Source organism: Mastigoproctus giganteus, chromosome 6, assembly GCF_048544385.1.
Source record: "Mastigoproctus giganteus isolate SK-2022 chromosome 6, ASM4854438v1, whole genome shotgun sequence".
In the NCBI taxonomy this organism is placed as follows: Eukaryota; Metazoa; Arthropoda; class Arachnida; order Uropygi; family Thelyphonidae; genus Mastigoproctus; species Mastigoproctus giganteus.
In genome coordinates, this window is record NC_143580.1 from 22,377,178 (window position 1) to 22,397,429 (window position 20,252).

General features: G+C 36.5%; 1 protein-coding gene across 2 annotated transcripts in view; it reads left to right on the top strand.

Moving 5' to 3' along the window:
* LOC150084080 (ubiquitin-conjugating enzyme E2 S) overlaps nt 1–11,688 on the top strand; it is a 47,424-nt gene extending 35,736 nt beyond the window's left edge. Inside the window, exons 3-4 of one of the 2 annotated variants that reach the window (XM_090375022.1) lie at nt 960–1,150; nt 10,759–11,685. In XM_090375022.1, the coding sequence (XP_090231148.1) occupies nt 960–1,150; nt 10,759–11,067 (500 nt within the window). In that variant the 3' untranslated portion in view covers nt 11,068–11,685. Of the gene's footprint in view, nt 1–959; nt 1,151–10,758 lie in introns of both variants that reach the window. The other variant, XM_090375023.1, reaches the window with a different exon arrangement.
* The last annotated feature ends 8,564 nt before the right edge of the window (nt 11,689–20,252 follow it).

Here is a 20,252-nt window from a genome sequence, read left to right on the forward strand (position 1 = left end):
ATTATCAATAAAGTAAAAAAAAATAAAGCTTTGGTTCTATTCATTGGTCTTCTCAGGACATATTGTAATTTTGGACACCTCTGTTGAGAGATAATGTCAGTTACTGGGATAACTGACATCCATATTCATCGCAGTATGAAGCAAGATAGCTTACATTTAAAATGTACTTGTGCCACATTTCTTTATTCTCTCTTCATATCTACATTATAAACAACTGGTGCCTGATTCATTTAATGTTTTGTTTTCTGTTATTATTACAGCCTCGTATTAATTACTTTGTTACTATCGAATATTGTATCTCCAACTATTGAAAGCGTGATTTCTTACATATTGTTAATGTTTAACCATTAGCTTATTCATTCAAAGTATGTTATAAGAAATAAATGACATCCTCCCCCCCCCCCCTTCTTTTTCAAAGTACAAATTTAGAAGAACAATAACAGACATATACGCCAGTTTTTTTTTTTTTTTTTTTTATTATTTTTTTTATTTTAATTCTAGTGACAAACATCTGCAGAATCGTTTGCTTTCTTTTTGCAATCAAAGCCACTTCAGGGCTGCTCCCAAGTGGCTCTGATCTTAAAAAGCAACTTTTATCTGTGATCCATTAACTCAGCATAGTTTGGAAAGGCCTAGAAAAAAAGTTCCTCCCATAAATGGTTGGGGTTCAAGACTATTCCAAGCAGTGGTCAGGAAATTTTACTTTTACTGGTTAATATTCCAAGTTATTCCAGTAGTCTGGAGGTTAACATGATATATAAACTAGTAAAAAACTTTGCCCTTTTTCTTTATTCATATTTAAGTTTTTAATGTTTGAAACTAATGTGGTGTAATGGCTGTTATTACAATCTTTAAGTATCTTTGTGAAAATATCTTAACATGTTTGTTTTTTTTTTTTTTTTTCCTTCTTGCTATGTCAGATGTTTCACAAATTTTTGTATTTGCTTTTTAAAATGTAGCTGGGACACCATATGCTGGTGGTGTATTTAGAGTAAAGTTAGTTTTGGGTAAAGATTTTCCTTCAGCACCACCTAAAGGATACTTTGTGACCAAGATTTTTCATCCTAATGTAGCCAGGAATGGAGAAATCTGTGTGAACACATTGAAAAAGGATTGGAAATCAGATCTTGGCTTGAAACATATCCTTTTGGTAAGATTTTAATTTCAGTATAATGATAGAAATTTAATTTTTAGACTATAAATAAAAAAAAATTAATGATAGATAATTTAAAAAATGAATAAAATTTAAAGCACTACATTATCTCAAATTTATTAAGTACTAGTATTTTTAAAACTTTTTGGGTTGTGGTAGAGTTAGTATGGTATGTTGGTAATGTCACCAGAAGACAATTGATGTTAACGATGCCCCTCTGTTATAAGGACTGTCTTTTAAAAAATTTGGAAACAAAGACAAATTATTATTATCATCATTTTATATTTTTGAAATTTTTAATTATATTAGTATTTAGTGTATGTTGAAGCTATTAATAATGAAAAAAAAATAAGTAAATGAATATTAAATAAAATACTGGAAAAACAGGGTCCTGCACTCACCCAGAGAATGGTGGCCTAATATCCTGTTTCAAGAATGACACAGCTGTTACCTTGAAACATCCAAAAAATCCTACACTGTACCAATCTAATGGTCAAATACAAATACCTGCTAAGAAGAAATATAACGCGAAAGAAAGTTTTGGAGGAACCACAGTGGTGGCCAAGGAGGCAAAAATTGGCCCTGTGGATATTCTCAAACACTTGAATTTTGTGGCCTGCCAAACAGTAAAAGAATCACGGGTATCCCTGTCTGAGTGCTAAGGATTCAATAAAAATAAATATTTAATGTCTTAAATATTTGTAATCTGATAATCAGGAAGTAACTCGACAGACTGAAAAGATAATGTAAATTTCCATGTCAACCAGAACTAATTGATAAGCCTAATGCAATTTGATAATTGCAAAACTCTAGTAACTGGCATATTTAGTCTGTTTAGAATAGGGACATTAGTGGTTGCCAACTACAGTAGTTTTTTTTGCAGTCAGTATTATAATACTATGTATTTTGTTGTGGTGCAGAACACTATTTCAACATAAAATTAATAATAAATTAAGTAAATACAGTGGATTCCGGTTATTTGGGCCACCGGTTAATCAGGGCAGCCGTTTATTTGGGACAAATCTTAACAAAACAAACCAATCGAGAAAATAGCCAGGGTTTACTTCGCTTAATTGGGACAAAATGCTGTTTAATCGGGGCAGGAGAACTCAGTACTGGAGATTACCCTGCGATTGTCTCCGACCGTACCACGTAGTTCGGTCGGATTTCTGGAGGTCACAACCATAAAACGAACAATTAGCAGTCACCTGTTTATTGGGCTTTTCTGTTAGTGCAATCTGTCATAAACGGATAGTAAACTCAATCTTATTGAATTTGCGATAATACCGACAGCTGGAATTCTGTGGGTTATTATGGTGAAATGTGTTTACACTTCCATGGAATCTTCAATCATATAAAAAAAATAATTTTCAGAATCTTCTCTTCATTTCTATTTTTAAAGCTTTGTAACTCGTTACTCCGTTCTCACTTGCGGCGCATATTGTGTTACTTGCAATTTGTGTGTGCCATGTTTTTTGTTATTGATTGCTTATCTTTTTACTGTTTTAAATTTTAACCCCCACCCACAAATGTCAGTGAACAGAAATGTCAACTAGTTTAGTTAGTATGTACATATTACATTGCGTATTAATTATTCCGATTTTCACGCACATTCTTCCGAATTTCACGTATCATTTAATTTTTTAATTGGTAAGGTAATAAAGAGTAAATTTGTGCTTAATATCCTATTTTCGCTAATTACAATCGCTGTTTAATTGAATTAAAATTCAATTCACGAACGTGATCACAATGACCGGCGCTTACTACACATCGTATAGTGAACGGTACTTTACTATGGTGAGTTCGTCATAACGTGATTTGATTGTACAGTGAACCAATTGTAAAGGGGGGGGTACATTGTATTTTTAACTATTTACGTGAAACTTCGGATAACTGGGGCAGCCGCTTAATCGGGCCAAAATGCACTAGTCCCGATGTGTCCCAAATAACCGGAATCGACTGTATTGCAATAACATATTTTGATTCCCTTTTTATTACAAAACACAAAGAAAGGCACGTTCATTATTACATACATTAGTTTTTTATTTGTCACATGTTAGATTAAGGGAACTTTAAAAAAAAATGCAAAACTAAAATAATTACCACTTAGAGCATTTTCCATTATTGGTTTGTGAATTTTATCTCCTGACGAATTCAAGAAAAATGGCTTTTTAAGAAAAAGCATTGATGTTAGTAATATTGATGAAGAGAATGAATAAATATTTAGTTTGAATTAGTATCGGGCTGCCCAATAATTAGTTTTTTTTTTCAAATAAAATAAGATTAAAATTTACTTGTTTCAACTGTCCTATACATAATTTTTGCTGGTTACAATATGGTTTACATTGGTATGTATTCAAAATTTTAGTTTTACTGTTATCCAGAGTTCTCACTCTTGAGTTCCAGACATCTGCAATTTAGCAGCTTTTTGAAAATCAGCTAAATTTTGTATTGTGCTTTCACATGGACAAGACAAGTGCAGATTATGTAATTATACTAGTGTAGAGAATTTGTCTATCGTAAGCATTTACTGCTAATTATTGATGCTTTGTTAGTTGGAAACATTATTATTAGCCATATGATGCAAGCAAGGAAGCCTGAGGCTTTATGCTGCACCAGCCAAAAAAAAAAAATTTCTGAGTTACCGAGAGAGAGAGAGAGAGAGAGAGAGAAGTAACAAGGAATCACCAAGAAAGAGAAGAATGATGATATCCAGCTCAGGACCTTGGGTGTGCCAAGCCCATAGTCACCAGATGTGAGCCCCTGGGTTATTGAATGTTTTTAAATAAAAGCAACTACTAAAAGTAAATATTAGTTCCCTTTATGCTGTAAAATGAACTTTAGAAAGGGAAAAAGAGAAAACTTACTTGAATTTGGAGTAATCCTGTAGTTTAATAATACATGAACTAGTCTCACTTGCTACTTTGTGAATCAGTTAATCACAGACATTTAAGTACGAGTGATGCTTATTACATATATAGTGAGAGCAGCTGGAATGAGGAAAGAATCAAAAAAGCTTACAATAATTTTATAAGTGTGTTGAGGAATGCTGTAAGAGTCAGCTAAAAAGAGTAAATATGGTTGTATTTGTTTTAAAGATGATACAAGCTTTAGTTACTCTAATAAAGAAACCCTGACGAAGAATACACATTATTCCTTCACTGTTTCATTTGAAAATATTAGTCCATTGTGGATACAAGGTTAAATTTTTGTTGATTTTTTTTGAGTTGTGCTATTTTTTGAGAGAAAAGGAAAAGAGAAAAGGATTGGCCTAATGAGCAATCCTGTCAGTTTGTACAGGATTTATTAAGTCTTCTGTGCAGTGTCTGTTTTATAATTGTAATAAAATAGAAGGATTTTTTAAAGTTCCACTCTATAGGTATTCAAAATGTGTTCTGATTTTAAGTTGTTTTAAGAGATCTCAATCAAATGAATGTGAGAACAAGTGTGTATGAGACAAAGTAATAAAATCAGAACATGTCTGCAGTTGCCTGCTATCTGATGAGGGACCAGTTAGTCCTAAAACAAGCTGCCATAGCAGAATCATCTTTTAAACAAATGACCTTTTTTGGTGAGGCCATTTGTTTGAAAGCAGTTCAGTGCCACACAAAAGCAAGTTATAAAATAGAAGGGTAGTGGTAGTAGTAGTAGTGGCAAATAATGCAAGAAAGCAAGCTTATATAGCAGCAAAAAAAAAAAAAAAAAACACACACACTAAACATTTCACCCATCCATACCCTCCAAAAATTTGTTTTGTTCTTCCTTGAATTTAAACCATCCACTTCTGCATATCTATCCTACAACCATCCTTCCTCAACTTAAATTTTTGCCTCCTCATGTGTAGTCTCAGCTAGAGTAAGAATGCCATTCACATTCAGCTAACTCAATCCATTCAAGGACTTAAACACCTCATTCAGATCACTCTTCAGGTGCCTAGTCTCCAGAAGTTGCAATTTGCAGAACTGAAGCGTTTCTAGATCACCCTTTTGTTCTTTTTGCCCATTCCAGCAGACCTACATCACTTCCTAAAGTGAGGTGTCCAGACCTGTATACCATACTCAAGATGCGGCCTAACCATGGCCTTATACAAAGGGATAGCACCTCTTTATCCTTGCTAGCAAAGTTTCTGTATATCATTAACCCCCATGAGCTGTTCCAGTAGCATGTCTACACCTCTCAGAGAATTTCATATCTGACTGCACAATTAACCTCCCCCAGGTCTTTTTTATTTTCCACTATGCTGAGTGTAGTATTACATGGTTGATAAGTTGCTCTGGGTAGATTTCCCAATGCTTATATCACATGAAACTGACTCAACATTGCACTAGCCATGTAAATCAGCTGGATGCACTGCACTGCCTTAAATTTAATATTCTTCTTAACTAAGCGAATAATTCCTACATTGTACTCCCCATATTCAAATTCAGCATCACTTATGTCTGAATGACACTCTTTGCTATCCCTTCCCTACAATGTCTGTATTTGATGACTTAATCAGTACTTCATATTCATCATTTATTTACAATGTTCCTGGCATTAGTGTACATGCAAGTATACATGCACGCATTCTTACCTGTAGTTACCCTTACTCAGCCCATGTATTCACTGGTTCCATGATGACCCACAGCAGGGCCCAAAATCCCTGACACCTTGCTTTCCAGGCTGCTGCATTTTCCAATAGAAGCAGTGCAAGAATCACCTTCACCTCTGCCTGCGGTTCTGGTTAATTTATTAGTCTGTGTATCCCACCCGTTGAGGAGGATACTTGGAAAACGTTTGTCCTGCAATGAGAATTGAGATAATTGCTATGCAGTTTAAATCCTCCTGGTTGGAAAAGCAGATTAACACTTTGGCTGCTGTTCTGATGACCTTTTTGACCCAGTATTCAGTTGATCTGGATTGAAAAGGGCAGAGACAGAGGTGCCTCCGTAGCCAGGTGAGCAGGAGCAGCAGCGCGTAGCACACGCCTCTCGATTAGACCCGGGTTCGAGCCCGTGACCACCAAATACGGAGGATGCAGAAAGGTCAGGGAATGACCACCGCATATCCCCGGAGCAATATGGCCTTAGTTGCTAATGCTCCTAAAAACTAAATAACAAACAAACAGCAGAGACAGTTTTAGGCTTTCTTCTCACTATGATCGAATTAATCAGCCACTTGTGAAGGTTGCTTGATGAACATATCTGGTTATTCTTCCGTCAACTTGGAAGAAAAAGTTTCGAAATTAGGATAGATTAAAAATCCGGAGCTGCATATTTGCATGAGGATGCAATGAAAGTGTTAAAGGACAAGACAATTTAGCAAACATTTTATAGAGAAATATTACTATTTTATGTGACTTCTTCATGTGAGTGCCAGTCTGCTTTTGTAATATTTGCAAATTGTAAAGTGAGATTTTACTGTATTTGATTTTTTTTATTATTATTGTTTTACTCAATGTATAAAAATGAGACTCACAGGCACCCAACCCCTGACCTGTTATGGACAAACTGCCAGCAGGCGTGATCCACACAAAATCTTGAGGGGGCAACATGTTAAGGCCTTGCAATGATGAGCAAACTTCAGGTGCTTTGTGTTTCACATAAAAACAAATCTTCCAATTCTTTGATGTACTATATATTATCCAAGTATATATTTTAATAATAGAAGCCAAATAGCAAATAAATAGCAAATTTTATTAACTAGATAGTAAAATTAAAATACATAATTAAAGTTAACGCGGCAAATATAAGATAAAATGAGATGAAACAATAATACTGAAAATATGCATATGCATATGCTGAAATGTTCTGATCACAAGTAGGGGTCTCCATAGCCAGATGGGCAGGAGCAGCAGTGCGTAGCACACGCTTCTTGATTAGACCGGGGTTTGAGCCCATCACCAAATATGGAGGATGCGGAGAGGTCAGGGAATGACCACCGCATATCCCCGGAGAAATATGGCTCTAGTTGCTAATGCTTCTAAAAAAAAAAAAAAACAAAAACAACTGATCGCAAGTTGGATCAAGTGATACATAAATTTATATAAGAAGGTATTACTTCGTAAAAAAAAAAAGTTATTATTCTTTACATAATTATTTTATTTTATTTTTTGTTTAAATGATATTGTATTTAAAGACTTAAGTGCACATGTCATAATTCCATATGGGTTTAAATTAACTATATAATATTGGTGTACACACACCATAGTTAACACATAAAATGCCTTTACACTAGTTATATAGTTAATTTAAACCCATATGGAATTATGCCTTCTGCATTTAGTCTTTAAATACAGTATCACGCTGTTCACCATTTGGCATCTCTCATATTCTGGAATTAACTTCATAACTGTGATGGCATGTTTGCATTACCAGGGTACCTGCCCACCCACTGATGATAGGCCAAGAAGCCTTGAAACAGTGCCATCTGGGTGGTGGTACCCACTGAGAATAAATAACAGTAGTCTCTCTGTTAGAGAAGCATTACTTATTCGAAGTAGTGCAAAACCTGGTATCCCTTGAAGGTAGCCACAATATGGGACATAATTAAAACAATGTCTTTACACTACGTATGTAGTTTAATTTTATGGTTTATCTACACCGATATTGTATAGTTTAAATGATATGCAAATTAATTTCTGAGTTTTGACAGTTTCACTCAAAATTTTGGATTTGGATTAATAAAAATAACGGCGCCTCCGTAGCCAGGTGGGAAGTAGCAGCAGTACGTAGCACGCGCTTCTTGATCAGACTGGAGTTCGAGCCTGTCACCACCAAATACGAAGGATGCGGAAAGGTCAGGGAATGACCACCACATATCCCGGAGCAATATGGCCTTAGTTGCTAATGCTCCTAAAAACCAAATAACAAACAAACAAACAATAAAAATAAGAACAAATTGATATTTAAAAGTATTAAGGTACAAAGTTGTCAGTTTTACAAATTTCCAAAATTCCATAAAGGAACTCACTTTATAGAACCAACTGCTAGTGGGAAAACACACCTCAAGAGTGTGTACACACTCACATTTGGCAGTTAACTCGTAAAATGAGAATGGCAATGTGCTACAAGGTGGGCTGATGTAAAAGTATGTATGAATCGGATGAAAAAAAAAGAGAGAGAGAGAAAATTTTGATATTTGTAGCATAGTTGTCAAGTGCCAAATTTGACTTGGTTTTTGCGTGTTAGACAGGAACAGTAATAATTTTATTTATTTTTTGTTTTCTCTCGTGTGGTTATGAACAGCAATAACAATGAAAAAAAAATTTAAGTTTTTACCAATGCCCTTATAGTTTATAAGAATATCCACATTTAACTCTTCCTCCCCCCCCCAATATGTTCTATTATGTATATACAGTAAGCGCCGGTTATAGTGATCATGTTTGCAAATTGAATTTTGGTTCTAATAAGCGAAAATCAACAAATATTATCCAGAGGCTATAAAAATAAAGATATAAAGCACAAATTTACACTTTATTACCAATTAAATATGTAAAAAATGGAATATTCTTCTGATTTTTACATTCTGAACAGAATAAAAATAAATTTATACTTATGTACATAGCTTAATTAATATGCATATTAATTAAGCATAACAATTTGTAATACGATTATAATTTAAAATAGTCACTTATTTTAGAATGCTTTAAATTATCATTACAGAGTATTTATAGATTTTTCAATATCGTATAAAAGTCTATATTCATGATCACTTGCACCAATTTCTTCCAAAGCTCTCCTCAGGACTGCTATAGCTTCATGAGCTTGCCCGTTTTGTAACTGGAATTCGTTTGGGTTCATTTTCCTCCTCCTTGGCAAAATTATCCATAATGGACTGGACAATTTCTTCATCTGTTAAAGCTGTAGTAACTTGTAAATCACCATCTATGTCCATCCAATCATTAAACTCTTGTTCACCCATGTCTTCGAACTTTTCAATGTGATCAGTATCATGACTTAGTTGTCCATCGTGAATAATTAATCCACATTTTTTTGAAACAGTTGCTAATGCAGGTTTTGGAAACTTCATTCCGGGCACTCATTGCCACATGAAGTGCATCTAGAACAGTTGTCTGCTTTGCAATATCAGATGATGTTCCCAAACCTTCATCTATGTGCTGGATGATTCTTCGCCTCATATCTGATCTATAAAAGGTCTTAAAGGTTTTTTTATTATTCCCTGGTCGAGAGGTTAGAATCAATGATGTGGTATTTGAAGGTAGAAAAACTAATTCATTGTTTTTGAAAGTCAACTTTGGATGAGCTTGGGCAGTTGTCCAAAACCAATGCAATTTTTTTGTTTTTCTTTTCCAATTTCAAATCCCATTTACGAAGATAATCTTCAAATAAAGAAGCTGTCATCCAAGCATTGGTATTATTGGCATATTCAACAGGCAGCTGTTTTACTCCTTTAAAACTTCTAGGCGATTTACTCTTGCCGATAACTAACGACTTCATCTTGATTGTTCCCATCATTTTGCACGTAAAAAGAACTGTAATCCTGTCCTTGACCTTCTTTCCTGCAGATGCAGAGGAATTTTTAAAAATCATGCAGTGGTCTGGGGTAGCCCTGTAGTACAACCCTGTTTCATATGTATTAAAAATGTCTTAAGGATTATAAGTGCTTAACAGTTTGCCAAGAGGTTTTCAACCATGTATCAGCTGCAGAACCATCGGAATCCTGTTTTTCTCCAAGAAGTTTTTTGTAAACAATATCGTGCCTCTCCTTCCATCTCGTCAGCCATCTGTCTGTCACCTTAAACTCTTCGTGTAGTTTTTTGAAGAAGAATGCTATGATTGATTGGCATATTAAATGAGCTGGCCTGTTTGAACCAAACGAACAGAGCATCTACTGTTTGGCATTTCCCTTCACGCTTCCTTTTTCTAGTTTCACTAATCACATTAGTGTTTAATGTGTGACGTGATTTTAACAATTTTGATAAAGAAGATTGAGGCATTCCTAATTTTACTGCCTCTTCCCTTTGAGACATATTGCCTAAGTTTAATTTATCGTACTTTTCTATAATTTGTAATTTATCTTTTACACTCAAATTTACTCTTTCTGTTCACTGATGTTTTTTTTTTTTTTTTTTTAGTAGTAAAATTTAAAACAAAATAAAAAAAGATAAGCTTTAATCAATAACAAAGCACACAGCACACACAAATTCGCACTAACACAACACACGCAAATGAGATGAAGTTTAGATATAGAAATGAAGAGCAGATTTCAGCAAAGGGAAACACATTTCACCATAACGTGAAAACACAGAATTTCAGCTACCAGTATTATCGCAAATGAATAAGATCAAGTTTACTACCTGTTTATTGCACTAACAGAAAAGCCCAATAAACTGAAAACTGCAAATTGTTTTATGGTTGTTACCTCCAGAAATGTGCTTTAGAAAAATATCATGGAGGCATTCAAAATTGATTCTTATAACAGAAAATGTGATTCTAGTAAACGAAAGTGTAGTGCATTTTATTGATTTGGATCGGTTCTTCGAAATTCTGTTGAGCAGCTGATTCTAATAACCAGTGATCACTATAACCGACGCTGACTGTGTTTTGTAATAAGATTTACCTTAGTATCATATCTTCATTCAAATTTTTTATAATTTTTTTCAGACTATCAAGTGCTTGCTAATAGTTCCCAATCCAGAGTCTGCCTTAAATGAAGAAGCAGGCAAGTTGCTTCTAGATCATTATGATGATTACTGTCAGAGAGCTCGTATGATGACTGAAATTCATGCACAACCTCCAAAACCAACAAAGGAAGGACTAGAAGCTGATCCCACATCATCTAATGCTACCACATTGCTTAAAGCAGATGGGCCAATGGCTAAAAAACATGCAGGAGACAAGAATAAAAGTAATACGGATAAAAAAAATACAAAAACAATGAAAGATAAAAAGAGGACTCTGAAGCGGTTATGATGATCATTATAGCATTATTACTATTGTTGCAATGGTAAAAACCAGTGCAGTTACAGAACAGATGGTATTTAAGTAGCTGCATATGGTTTTTTTATTTTGTGCAGCATTTGTACACATGTGTAAAAAAAAAAAGTGAATGTGGATTTTTCTGATGTACAGTTTGTTTGCATGAAACAGTTGTGATAGTTGCCCTTATATCCCAGACCGATAAAAGGAAACCATAAAATAACAGCCACTGGGTCCTAGAGTGCCTTTCTAGTCCAGGGAATTAACGTTGTCATCAAGCAGTTTAATGTCTACCTAATTACTGTGTATAAAATCTCGAATCCTTTGTAACAATTCATTGGAAATCATCAGCCTTTTGTTGCAGAATTAATCTCTGAAGCTGTAAAATCCGTGTATTGGTTTCATTTTTGGTTGTATAGATATTTTTTATCAGTAAAATTTTAATTGTACATATCGTGTGTCTAAAGTAGATACTTTTTCTTCGTATACTTTTTACTTTTTTTATGTTGTGGAACTCTTTGGGTGTAATATGTGTCTGAGGCAGTCTTTAGAATATTGGCTAAAATGTAGTTTAATGAATTGATCTAAAAATATTTAACGATTGCCTTATGGCCTGTGCAATACGTCATACCTGTAACTTACCCTATGCTGTATGGCAGGAATAAAAAAAAAAAAAAACTGCTTTCTTGATTTTTTAATACCCTCACCACACACATTTTCTGTCTGTTAATCTCATAGTTTTGCTAGGCACTAGTTTTTAGAAATATTTTATGGTGCAAGGGAACTATTTGAAAGACATTTATTATTGTCCTTGAGACAGTGTTCTGTTTCCAAAGTAAATCACTGTTTCAATCAACTAACATGTGTAATGTCCACTGCTTATCAGATTACTTGTGGTTCTGACTACAGGCACACAACTTTTGTAGCATTTCACAAACTAGTATTTTACTATCATAAAGTTCTAGTGTGTGAAATTAAAGATTTCTTCGCTATGGTACTGAATTCCTATGGAGTTCAGTACTGGAGTGAAATGCTACATTTAATTTTGCCAATTCTTTGTACCTGAAATTGTTGAAAATTTGGATTTCTCTCCAATGCATATTTGACCAATTAAATTTCAGATGTTATTACTGGTAATTGTGCTCAACGCTCCTATAATTAGTGAAAACCGACCACTTTAATAAGCATTTTTTAGGAAATAATTATTTTGGATGTAAATAAAAATATTTTTTTATTATGGTATTTATAGAACTCGTAAATTCATTCTATAAATGGTATTTATAAAAAATGGATTTGAGGTGGGATATTCGCAAATGTCTGAGCTAGTGATGGTCAAAATTGATTATATGTAATTATGAAATCAACACCAAGCAAAAAAAAAAATATATATATATATATATATATGGCAGTGAAGGGATTCAATCTGATGTTATGAAATCTAAAGATAAAATACTGTTACCACTAAGCAAACAGTTCAATTCGGTCATTTTTTATATATATACAGTTGTGTGTATACACACACACAGTTCCGTTTGGTCAATTTCATAATCGCCTAATTTGCATATGACATTATTTCAATAATCAATTATTAATCATTCGATTATGCCCATTACTAGTCCAAAGACAGACTATTAGAGGTCTCTTAACTATTTTTAGAAAATATCATTACTGCATCTTTTGCCACTATAACAGATGGAAATTTGTTTTAACAAGCAACCCACTGGCTGAAGCAAACTTTTGCAGATCTATCCCGAAACCATCCTTCCTCAATTGTTGAAATTTCACAACATGGTTATTTAATGAAAAAACTTTGGAGCCTACAAGCCAGTAAGGCTCCTGGGATTGATAGCATTTATCCTATAATGTTAAGGGAGGCGGCAAGTGAGTGCATTGAACCATTGAGGCTAATTATGAGAGCATCACTGGACTCGAGAGTGATTATGTTGGATTGGAAAAGTGCCATTGTATCTCCAATACATAAGGGCTGTTCTAAGAGTGAAGTGGGAAATTACCAGCCGGTTAGTCTAACTTCAGTAGTAGGGAAATCGTGGAGACCATGATCAAGGGTGGACTTCAGGATTACCCAGATAGAAATGGAATCCCGAAGAATACCCAGCATGGTTTTGTAAAGGGAAAATCATGTTTAACTAATCTGGTTAGCTATTTTGACACTCAAGAGCTATTATCAGACCACATTTGGAATACTGTGTTCAAGTATGGAGACCGCATCTAAAGAAAGACATTGTTCTTCTTGAAAGGGTAACTTGCCTGGTTGATATCGGCAAAAGGGCGTCCATACGAGGATAGACTTTGAATATGTGGTTTGCAGAGCTTGGGAACTAGGCACCTTAGAGGAGACTTGATTGAGGTGTTTAAGCTGGACTTGGGGAATAATTTCGATGTTTTATTTGGATTTCAGTAAAGCATTTGACTGAGTCCCACATAAGCAGTTACTTTTTAATCTGGAACAGGTTGGAATCACGGAAAATCCTTGGGTAGCAGGGTGGCTTTAGGGCAGGAGGCAGAGGGTTGTAATAAATGGTTATTCCTCAGATTGGGTTGCTGTAAGAAGTGGGGTCCCCCAAGGATCAGTATTAGGACCATTGTTGTTTTTGATTTTCATAAATGACATTGATGAAGGGATAGAGGGCGTGATGTCTAAATTTGCAGATGATGTAAAAATTGGTAGAGTAAATGATTGCCATCAAGCAGAGCTTCTTCAGAATGACCTAGATAGACTTCAGAGATGGTCAGAAAAATGACAGAATCCAGCAAAGTGCAAGGTATTGCACCTGGGGAACAGTAACCCCAAAATAACTTATACATTTGGCAGAGTTGAACTAAAGCTGGTAGTGGAGGAAAGGGACTTGGGTATTACAATAGTAAGATATGAAGTTCTCCAAGCATTGTATACTGGTTGCAAACAGGACCCATGGGGTCCTATCGATGATTTAACAATCACTAGTAGAGGTAAGGACATCATAATCCCATTATATATAAGGCTATTGTTAGACCACATTTGGAATACTGTGTTCAAGTATGGAGACCGCATCTAAAGAAAGACATTGTTCTTCTTGAAAGGGTAACTTGCCTGGTTGATATCGGCAAAAGGGCGTCCATACGAGGATAGACTTTGAATATGTGGTTTGCAGAGCTTGGGAACTAGGCACCTTAGAGGAGACTTGATTGAGGTGTTTAAGGCTCTGAGAGACATAAGCAAAATGAATAAGGACGAAATTTTCATGGTTATAAATGATTCTAGAACTAGGGGCCATGATTTCAAGTTATGGGTGGGGGGGGGGGAGTTGTTTAGACTAGTTTGCAGGAAGTTTTATTTTAGCCAGTGAGTTATAAATTACTGGACTAAGTTACCTACATGTGTGGTAGAGGCTAACAGTCTGGGGAAATTCAAAGGTCAGCTGGATAATTACCATCTACCTAAGGTAGGAGGGAAATGCATAGGTTGTCCATTTCCTTTTCCCTTATTAATTTTTATAATTAGTTTTTATTTTATTTTATGTATTTTTGTTATTTCATTTTATTATTATTAATTTTTTTTGGCTGGTGCAGTGTAAGCCATAGGTGTCCTTGCACCATGTGGGCATTACTAATTTGACGACTATTTTACTAATTAAAAAAAATTCAAATAAAAGCCAATTAAAATTTTCAGTTAGAAAACTAGTGGTAACTACATTGTTGGTTGTGAAAATCAGTTTTTTTGAGTTAGCAAACTTGAACAGTTTTTCAAACATTGATTTAATGGTTTTTCATTTAATATCTTACTGTTGTTTAATCCATAAGAATTGATTTTTGCACATAAAGCCTCAGCATAGGGAACTTCTACCCTCTCCTTGCTAAGATTTGTTCAACTTTGAGAATTCTAACCTAAACTCCCCTTCCCAAAAGCTGTGAGCCAGATTTGTAATTGATATTCTGTTAATAGGGAACATATGGCTTAGTGAGGTTGCAAAACATTAAATACAAAGTAGAAATTGAAAATAAGCTTCTCCCTGACCTTAGATGTTTGTTAGACTTCTCCATAACCTAGACACTGTCCATACTGATATATTATAAACCTGTGGATTTATTGAATTTTAGTGCAAGACCTCTAACGCTGCTAGAACCACCTTAAATGGCTCTTCCACACACACAGCAAAGATATGATCAGAGGACCAGTATGCTAAGTGGATTGTGAGTGTGCTATAGAGAGACATTGCTTCAAACTGCAATAATTCTGTGTAATCTTTTGAACAGATAGAAGTCAGCATAAGTTTTATTTTTTAATTTAAATCCCTTCCCCAATACGATAAATATAGCAAGGACCCTTTATCATACGTAAAGTGGCCACTTTATTAGGTACACCTAATGTGTAGGTTCTTCCCTCAAACATCCTAAACTGGCTGTGGCTTGTTCAAAGATTTCTGTATTTGACTTAGCAAGGTGCTGAAAACATGTCACAAGGATGCTGGTCTATGTTGACAATTGTTTCCCAGTTTATGCAGATCTCTACTCAGGAGAGCTTGTTCTATCACATCAACTGAATTGAGATCTGGTAACAGGACAAAACCACAGTATGTTGAATTCACTCATGTAGATGGAGCCAATTATAGCAGAGGAACGATAACCAAACTAATTGGGACCAGGGGTAGTTCGGACTTTCAAACTTATTGTAATACTGTTTTGGAGACTAAAAAAAGTTTAGAAATTAAAAACACTGCCTTTAAAATCTGAGGGACTGCCTAAATTTTTGTTAAAATCCAGCACCTTTTCACACAACAAAGGTGCAGATATAGGTTCCTGTAATCTTCATCTGTGTGTGAACCAAACCACAAATAAATGGCATCCTTATTGGATGATCTTAGTTTTTTTTTTTTTCCACCATCTGAATCAAGTTTTTAAGTGAACCTTACAATTTTTTCCGTTGTTTTTGGTCAACTACATTCGTAAAATTTTGCTAAGACCCGCCTTTTCTCTTTGAAAGTGCAATTTCTGTGTGGAATGTTTTCTTATTGATGGAATATCCTTTTTCTTTACTGTTTTAGCTTTTACAACCCTCCTCCTCCTCCCCTCAAGAGATCAGACTGCCCTGTGGCCTAGGTGTTAGCCGTCTGTGATTTAGCTCCAGCTTTATAGTAATTTTTAAGTGTTTTTAAATGGCATATTTGTAAAATGTGTGCACTGCTATGTTCCTTAGATGATTAGCTACAGCCTAGATGGATTTTATGAAATCTTCATAAAGATAAGTACTATTTATTTACATTTAAGTTTTGATAGTGTGTAATGTTACTCTCTGAGCCTTTGTTTGGTGTAGCTCCAAACAATAACGCTGATTTACATTTGACCTGAAGTGCTTTCTTTGTCATAAGACTTTTGTGACCTTGGCATTGTTCCTGCTTTGGGTAAAGTCATGCAGCCCTCTAGCAGTTTCACAGCTAGCCACACCCACATCTGAACTGTTGTCACTCCTGACGTACCAGTACACTATGAGTTTTGTCTTGCTGCTCTAGCTGAATTTATTCAACTGGGCTTCTCAGGAGCACATGTGACCAACAGGGATAGCCCAAAACCCTGCAAACTTTTCAGATTGATGCCTGATAGTGCTATGGACTTGTGATGGGTGTTATTCTTCAGCTTTTGACTTGCTTTATCTAGTGGGATATCCAACATCCCGATAATCCGGACAGACCCGATTATCGGCATTCAGCATGAGTGACGTAGAATTTGAGGTCATTGCTGTTAACCAAGACTGGCAGCCCATGCCTGCCCCCTTCCACACCCAAGATGAAACCAAACCAGAATGAGGTAACTGATGACACGAGGCCTCCCGCTTCTAAGAAAAGAAACAAGAAGCCAACTGTTCCCAGATCGGACATCATCATATCAACTAGTGTTTTTTGAGAAAAAGCTCATGAACACAATTAACTAAAAACTATCTTAGCTTCTATACATTTGGCCCCCTCCACCAGCTAACACAGTTAGCTATTGTGATAGGGGTTTCTGCCCCTACCACGTGGAGGTGGGTCCTCTACTATCCAACGCTCTATACAATCTTCCTCTCAAAATTCTAAAGTATATACATTTACCATAAAGCCAAAACTTTTACATATACCTTTAAACTCTTAAAAACAATTCTTAAGCTTTGTACACATCACTTGTATATCACCACTATACATTTCTAACTCTAAAAATCTCATCTATATATATATATTTTTTTTTATGAAAACCCCAAACACGAAAGGTATCAAAACCTATAGCACTTAGTACCGTGCATGGGTTGAAGGAGAAGTATGGGGTGAGGGGGATGCTGGAAACTTTGCTCTAGAGACTAAACATGGGTTTCACCACTTCAAGCCTCCAATAAGCAAAGCGGTGGTATTTCACCGGTTGATGAAAGTCATCTCCCATGCGCAATAAAAACCTAGGTCTCTGAAGATCTTGTGCAGGTCAAGTACACCTCCAATTTTACCCCAAAATCTACTAGGCCCATCATATCTTGGGCACTGAAACACTATGTGCTGACTATCTTCAGGCTGACCACAAATGCACCTCTCATGCTCACACAATTCAAATTGCTTCAAGTGAACCCCAAGCCCATGACCTATTACCGCCATGGTCTGATGCACTCCTAGCAAGGGCAACTCTTCCTTTCTTCTGGTCTCCACACAAGGGATGAACCTGCAGGTACTCTGAGCATGTCCAGCGGGCCTGCCAGATCTGGGTCATCTCTTCCAATAGTTGCTTACCTTCTTTCTTTATATCACCTTTACCATAACTACGTCCTTCCTCAGGACAGGAACTCATTCCAAAAAGCTCAACAGGCCGGTTCCTCCTAGTGTTATATAGTAAATACCGTTTGGCCACAACCAGATCTATGGGAAACTTCCCTGATAAGACCTGCAATGCATCCTGGACACCGTTCTACAAGCCCTTGTCAAAGCTAGTATTGCCAATCTCTGCTGCACTCAAATGCCTATGCACAAAGCAGTGGTTAATCACCTCACCCCATGCACCACAACCGTATGTGATCACTGGCTCAAACACACAATGGTACAATAGTCTGAGAGCTTTCCCTCTCAAACCCCACTCATGGCGAACCACTCTTCGGATTCTGCCGGAGATCTTTTTAACTTTCTCACGCACATATTTTGCATGGGACACAAAGCTAAGCTTCTCAAGCATAACCCCAAGATATTTAACCTGTGTCTGATACCTCAGAGAACACCCTCTCAACCTCACAACAGGATATCTATTGGCACTCAGTTTTCCTTTTAAAAGCATTATCACAGTTTTCTCTGTAGATATTGCTAACTTATTCAAATCTGCCTACAAATCCAACTTCTCTATTGCACGTTCAGCTTCCCTTTCAAGCTCCAGTCTGGAGTTCCCTTGAACTAGCAAAAGCACATCATCTGCATGAGCCAAAATCTCAGTAATTCCCCATTCTTCATTAAGTATTTTGTCAAGAACAAAATTCCACACTACAGAGCCAAAAATAAAACCCTGAGGTGCTCCTCTTTCAATCTTCTGTTCCACAGAACTGAACTTGTTCTTGACTACTACCTTTCTGTCTGAGAAATAACTTCATCAGTTCATAGAGATTTTGTGGGCAGTTCATCATCCTCAATCTTGTCAGTATACTCTCCCACCAGAGAGAATCAAAGGCCCCTCTAAAGTCAACAAGCACTCCCATCACATACACTCACTGCCTCATACACACCTCAAAGCATCAGAGATGGCATCTTCAATCCATACTACCTTGACGACATAAGCCCCATGGTAGCATATCTCGCTTTTATTCTGAATAACATCAAGTGCTCCGGCACTTTCCCTAACACTGGAAAAAAGTGCTATTGGTCTATATGACCTGAGGTCCCCTGCATTTTAGTAATATTCGCAAGAGTGCCGATTTCCAGCACCGAAAAACTGCCTCTACCAAACATGCATTATAGACAATAAGAAGTGCGCATATTTTTCTGAAAACCACTTCAGAACCTCGGCAAAGATCCTCACCAGGAGCCTTCCGATTCTTGGTTTCCTTAAGTACAGCCTTTAATTCCTCCATCGTAAAGGCTTCTTTTACCTCTTGACTGAGATAGCTAGCATTTGCTTCTGTGGTACAAACCTGGCTCGGTGTGTCCACTCGATCACTATCAAGAGGGAACAGGGCATCCAACACAATATTAATAGACTCTTCCCATGTTTCTGATTCTATTGTGTGGATCGAGGTGATTGTCTCAATTTTTAAGCATTCCATTACGAATTTATATGGAAAGCCCCAAGGATCCTGATTGCCTTCCACTTGAACAAAATCTTCCCAAGATTTCTTTTTCACTTTCCTCATCTCATACATGTATCTATTTTTGAGATCCTTGTAAATTCTACAGTATGTCGCCACCAACTTAGGTCCACCACCTCTTATCCTGCTCCATCTCCATCTAGCACTATTCACTTGCTTCCTTAAGCGTCCGAGTTCCACACTCCACCAAGGCACCGATCGAGCATGCCTACCCCTCCTAGCCATCGACCTGCACGAAGATCCTCTTAAAGCCCTAGTCAACAAACTCGCTTTAAAATGAGTATCACCATTGGTTAATTCCGCTCTCCCTTCCTGTATTCGTTTGTGGATACAAGTCCAAAATTTTTGCCAGTTCACAGACCTGATAAGCCTACTCGGCACTTCTTCCATCGGGCTCTGTGTTCTGCCAACTATTTCAAACGTAATTACCCGGTGATCACTCGTCGACCACCCCTCCCGCACACACCAATTCTGTACCGTGTCTATGGCTGATACACTACATATTGTAACATCAATATTTGACTCAACATTTGCGGTTGAAAAGGTACTCTGGTTGTGCGGCCGATTCGTAATCTCCAGGCTATTTCTAACCAGGCAATCCTCAAAGAGGGTGCCTGGTTAGAAATAGCCCCTCCTCAAAGAGGGTGCCCCTACATCAGTTTCCTGACTATACCACAGTACAGAACTCGCATTGGAATCCATGCCAAGTATTAAGGCCTCCGTAGCTGAGTGGTCAGGAGCCGGAGTGCAGTAGCACACGCTCTTTGAGTAGACCGGGGTTCAAGCCCCTGACTGCTGAATACGGTCGATCTGCCAACCTGCACTGGACCAGCGTGGCAGATTATGGTCCATTTCCCTCAACATGAATTGAGGCGGTTTCCAT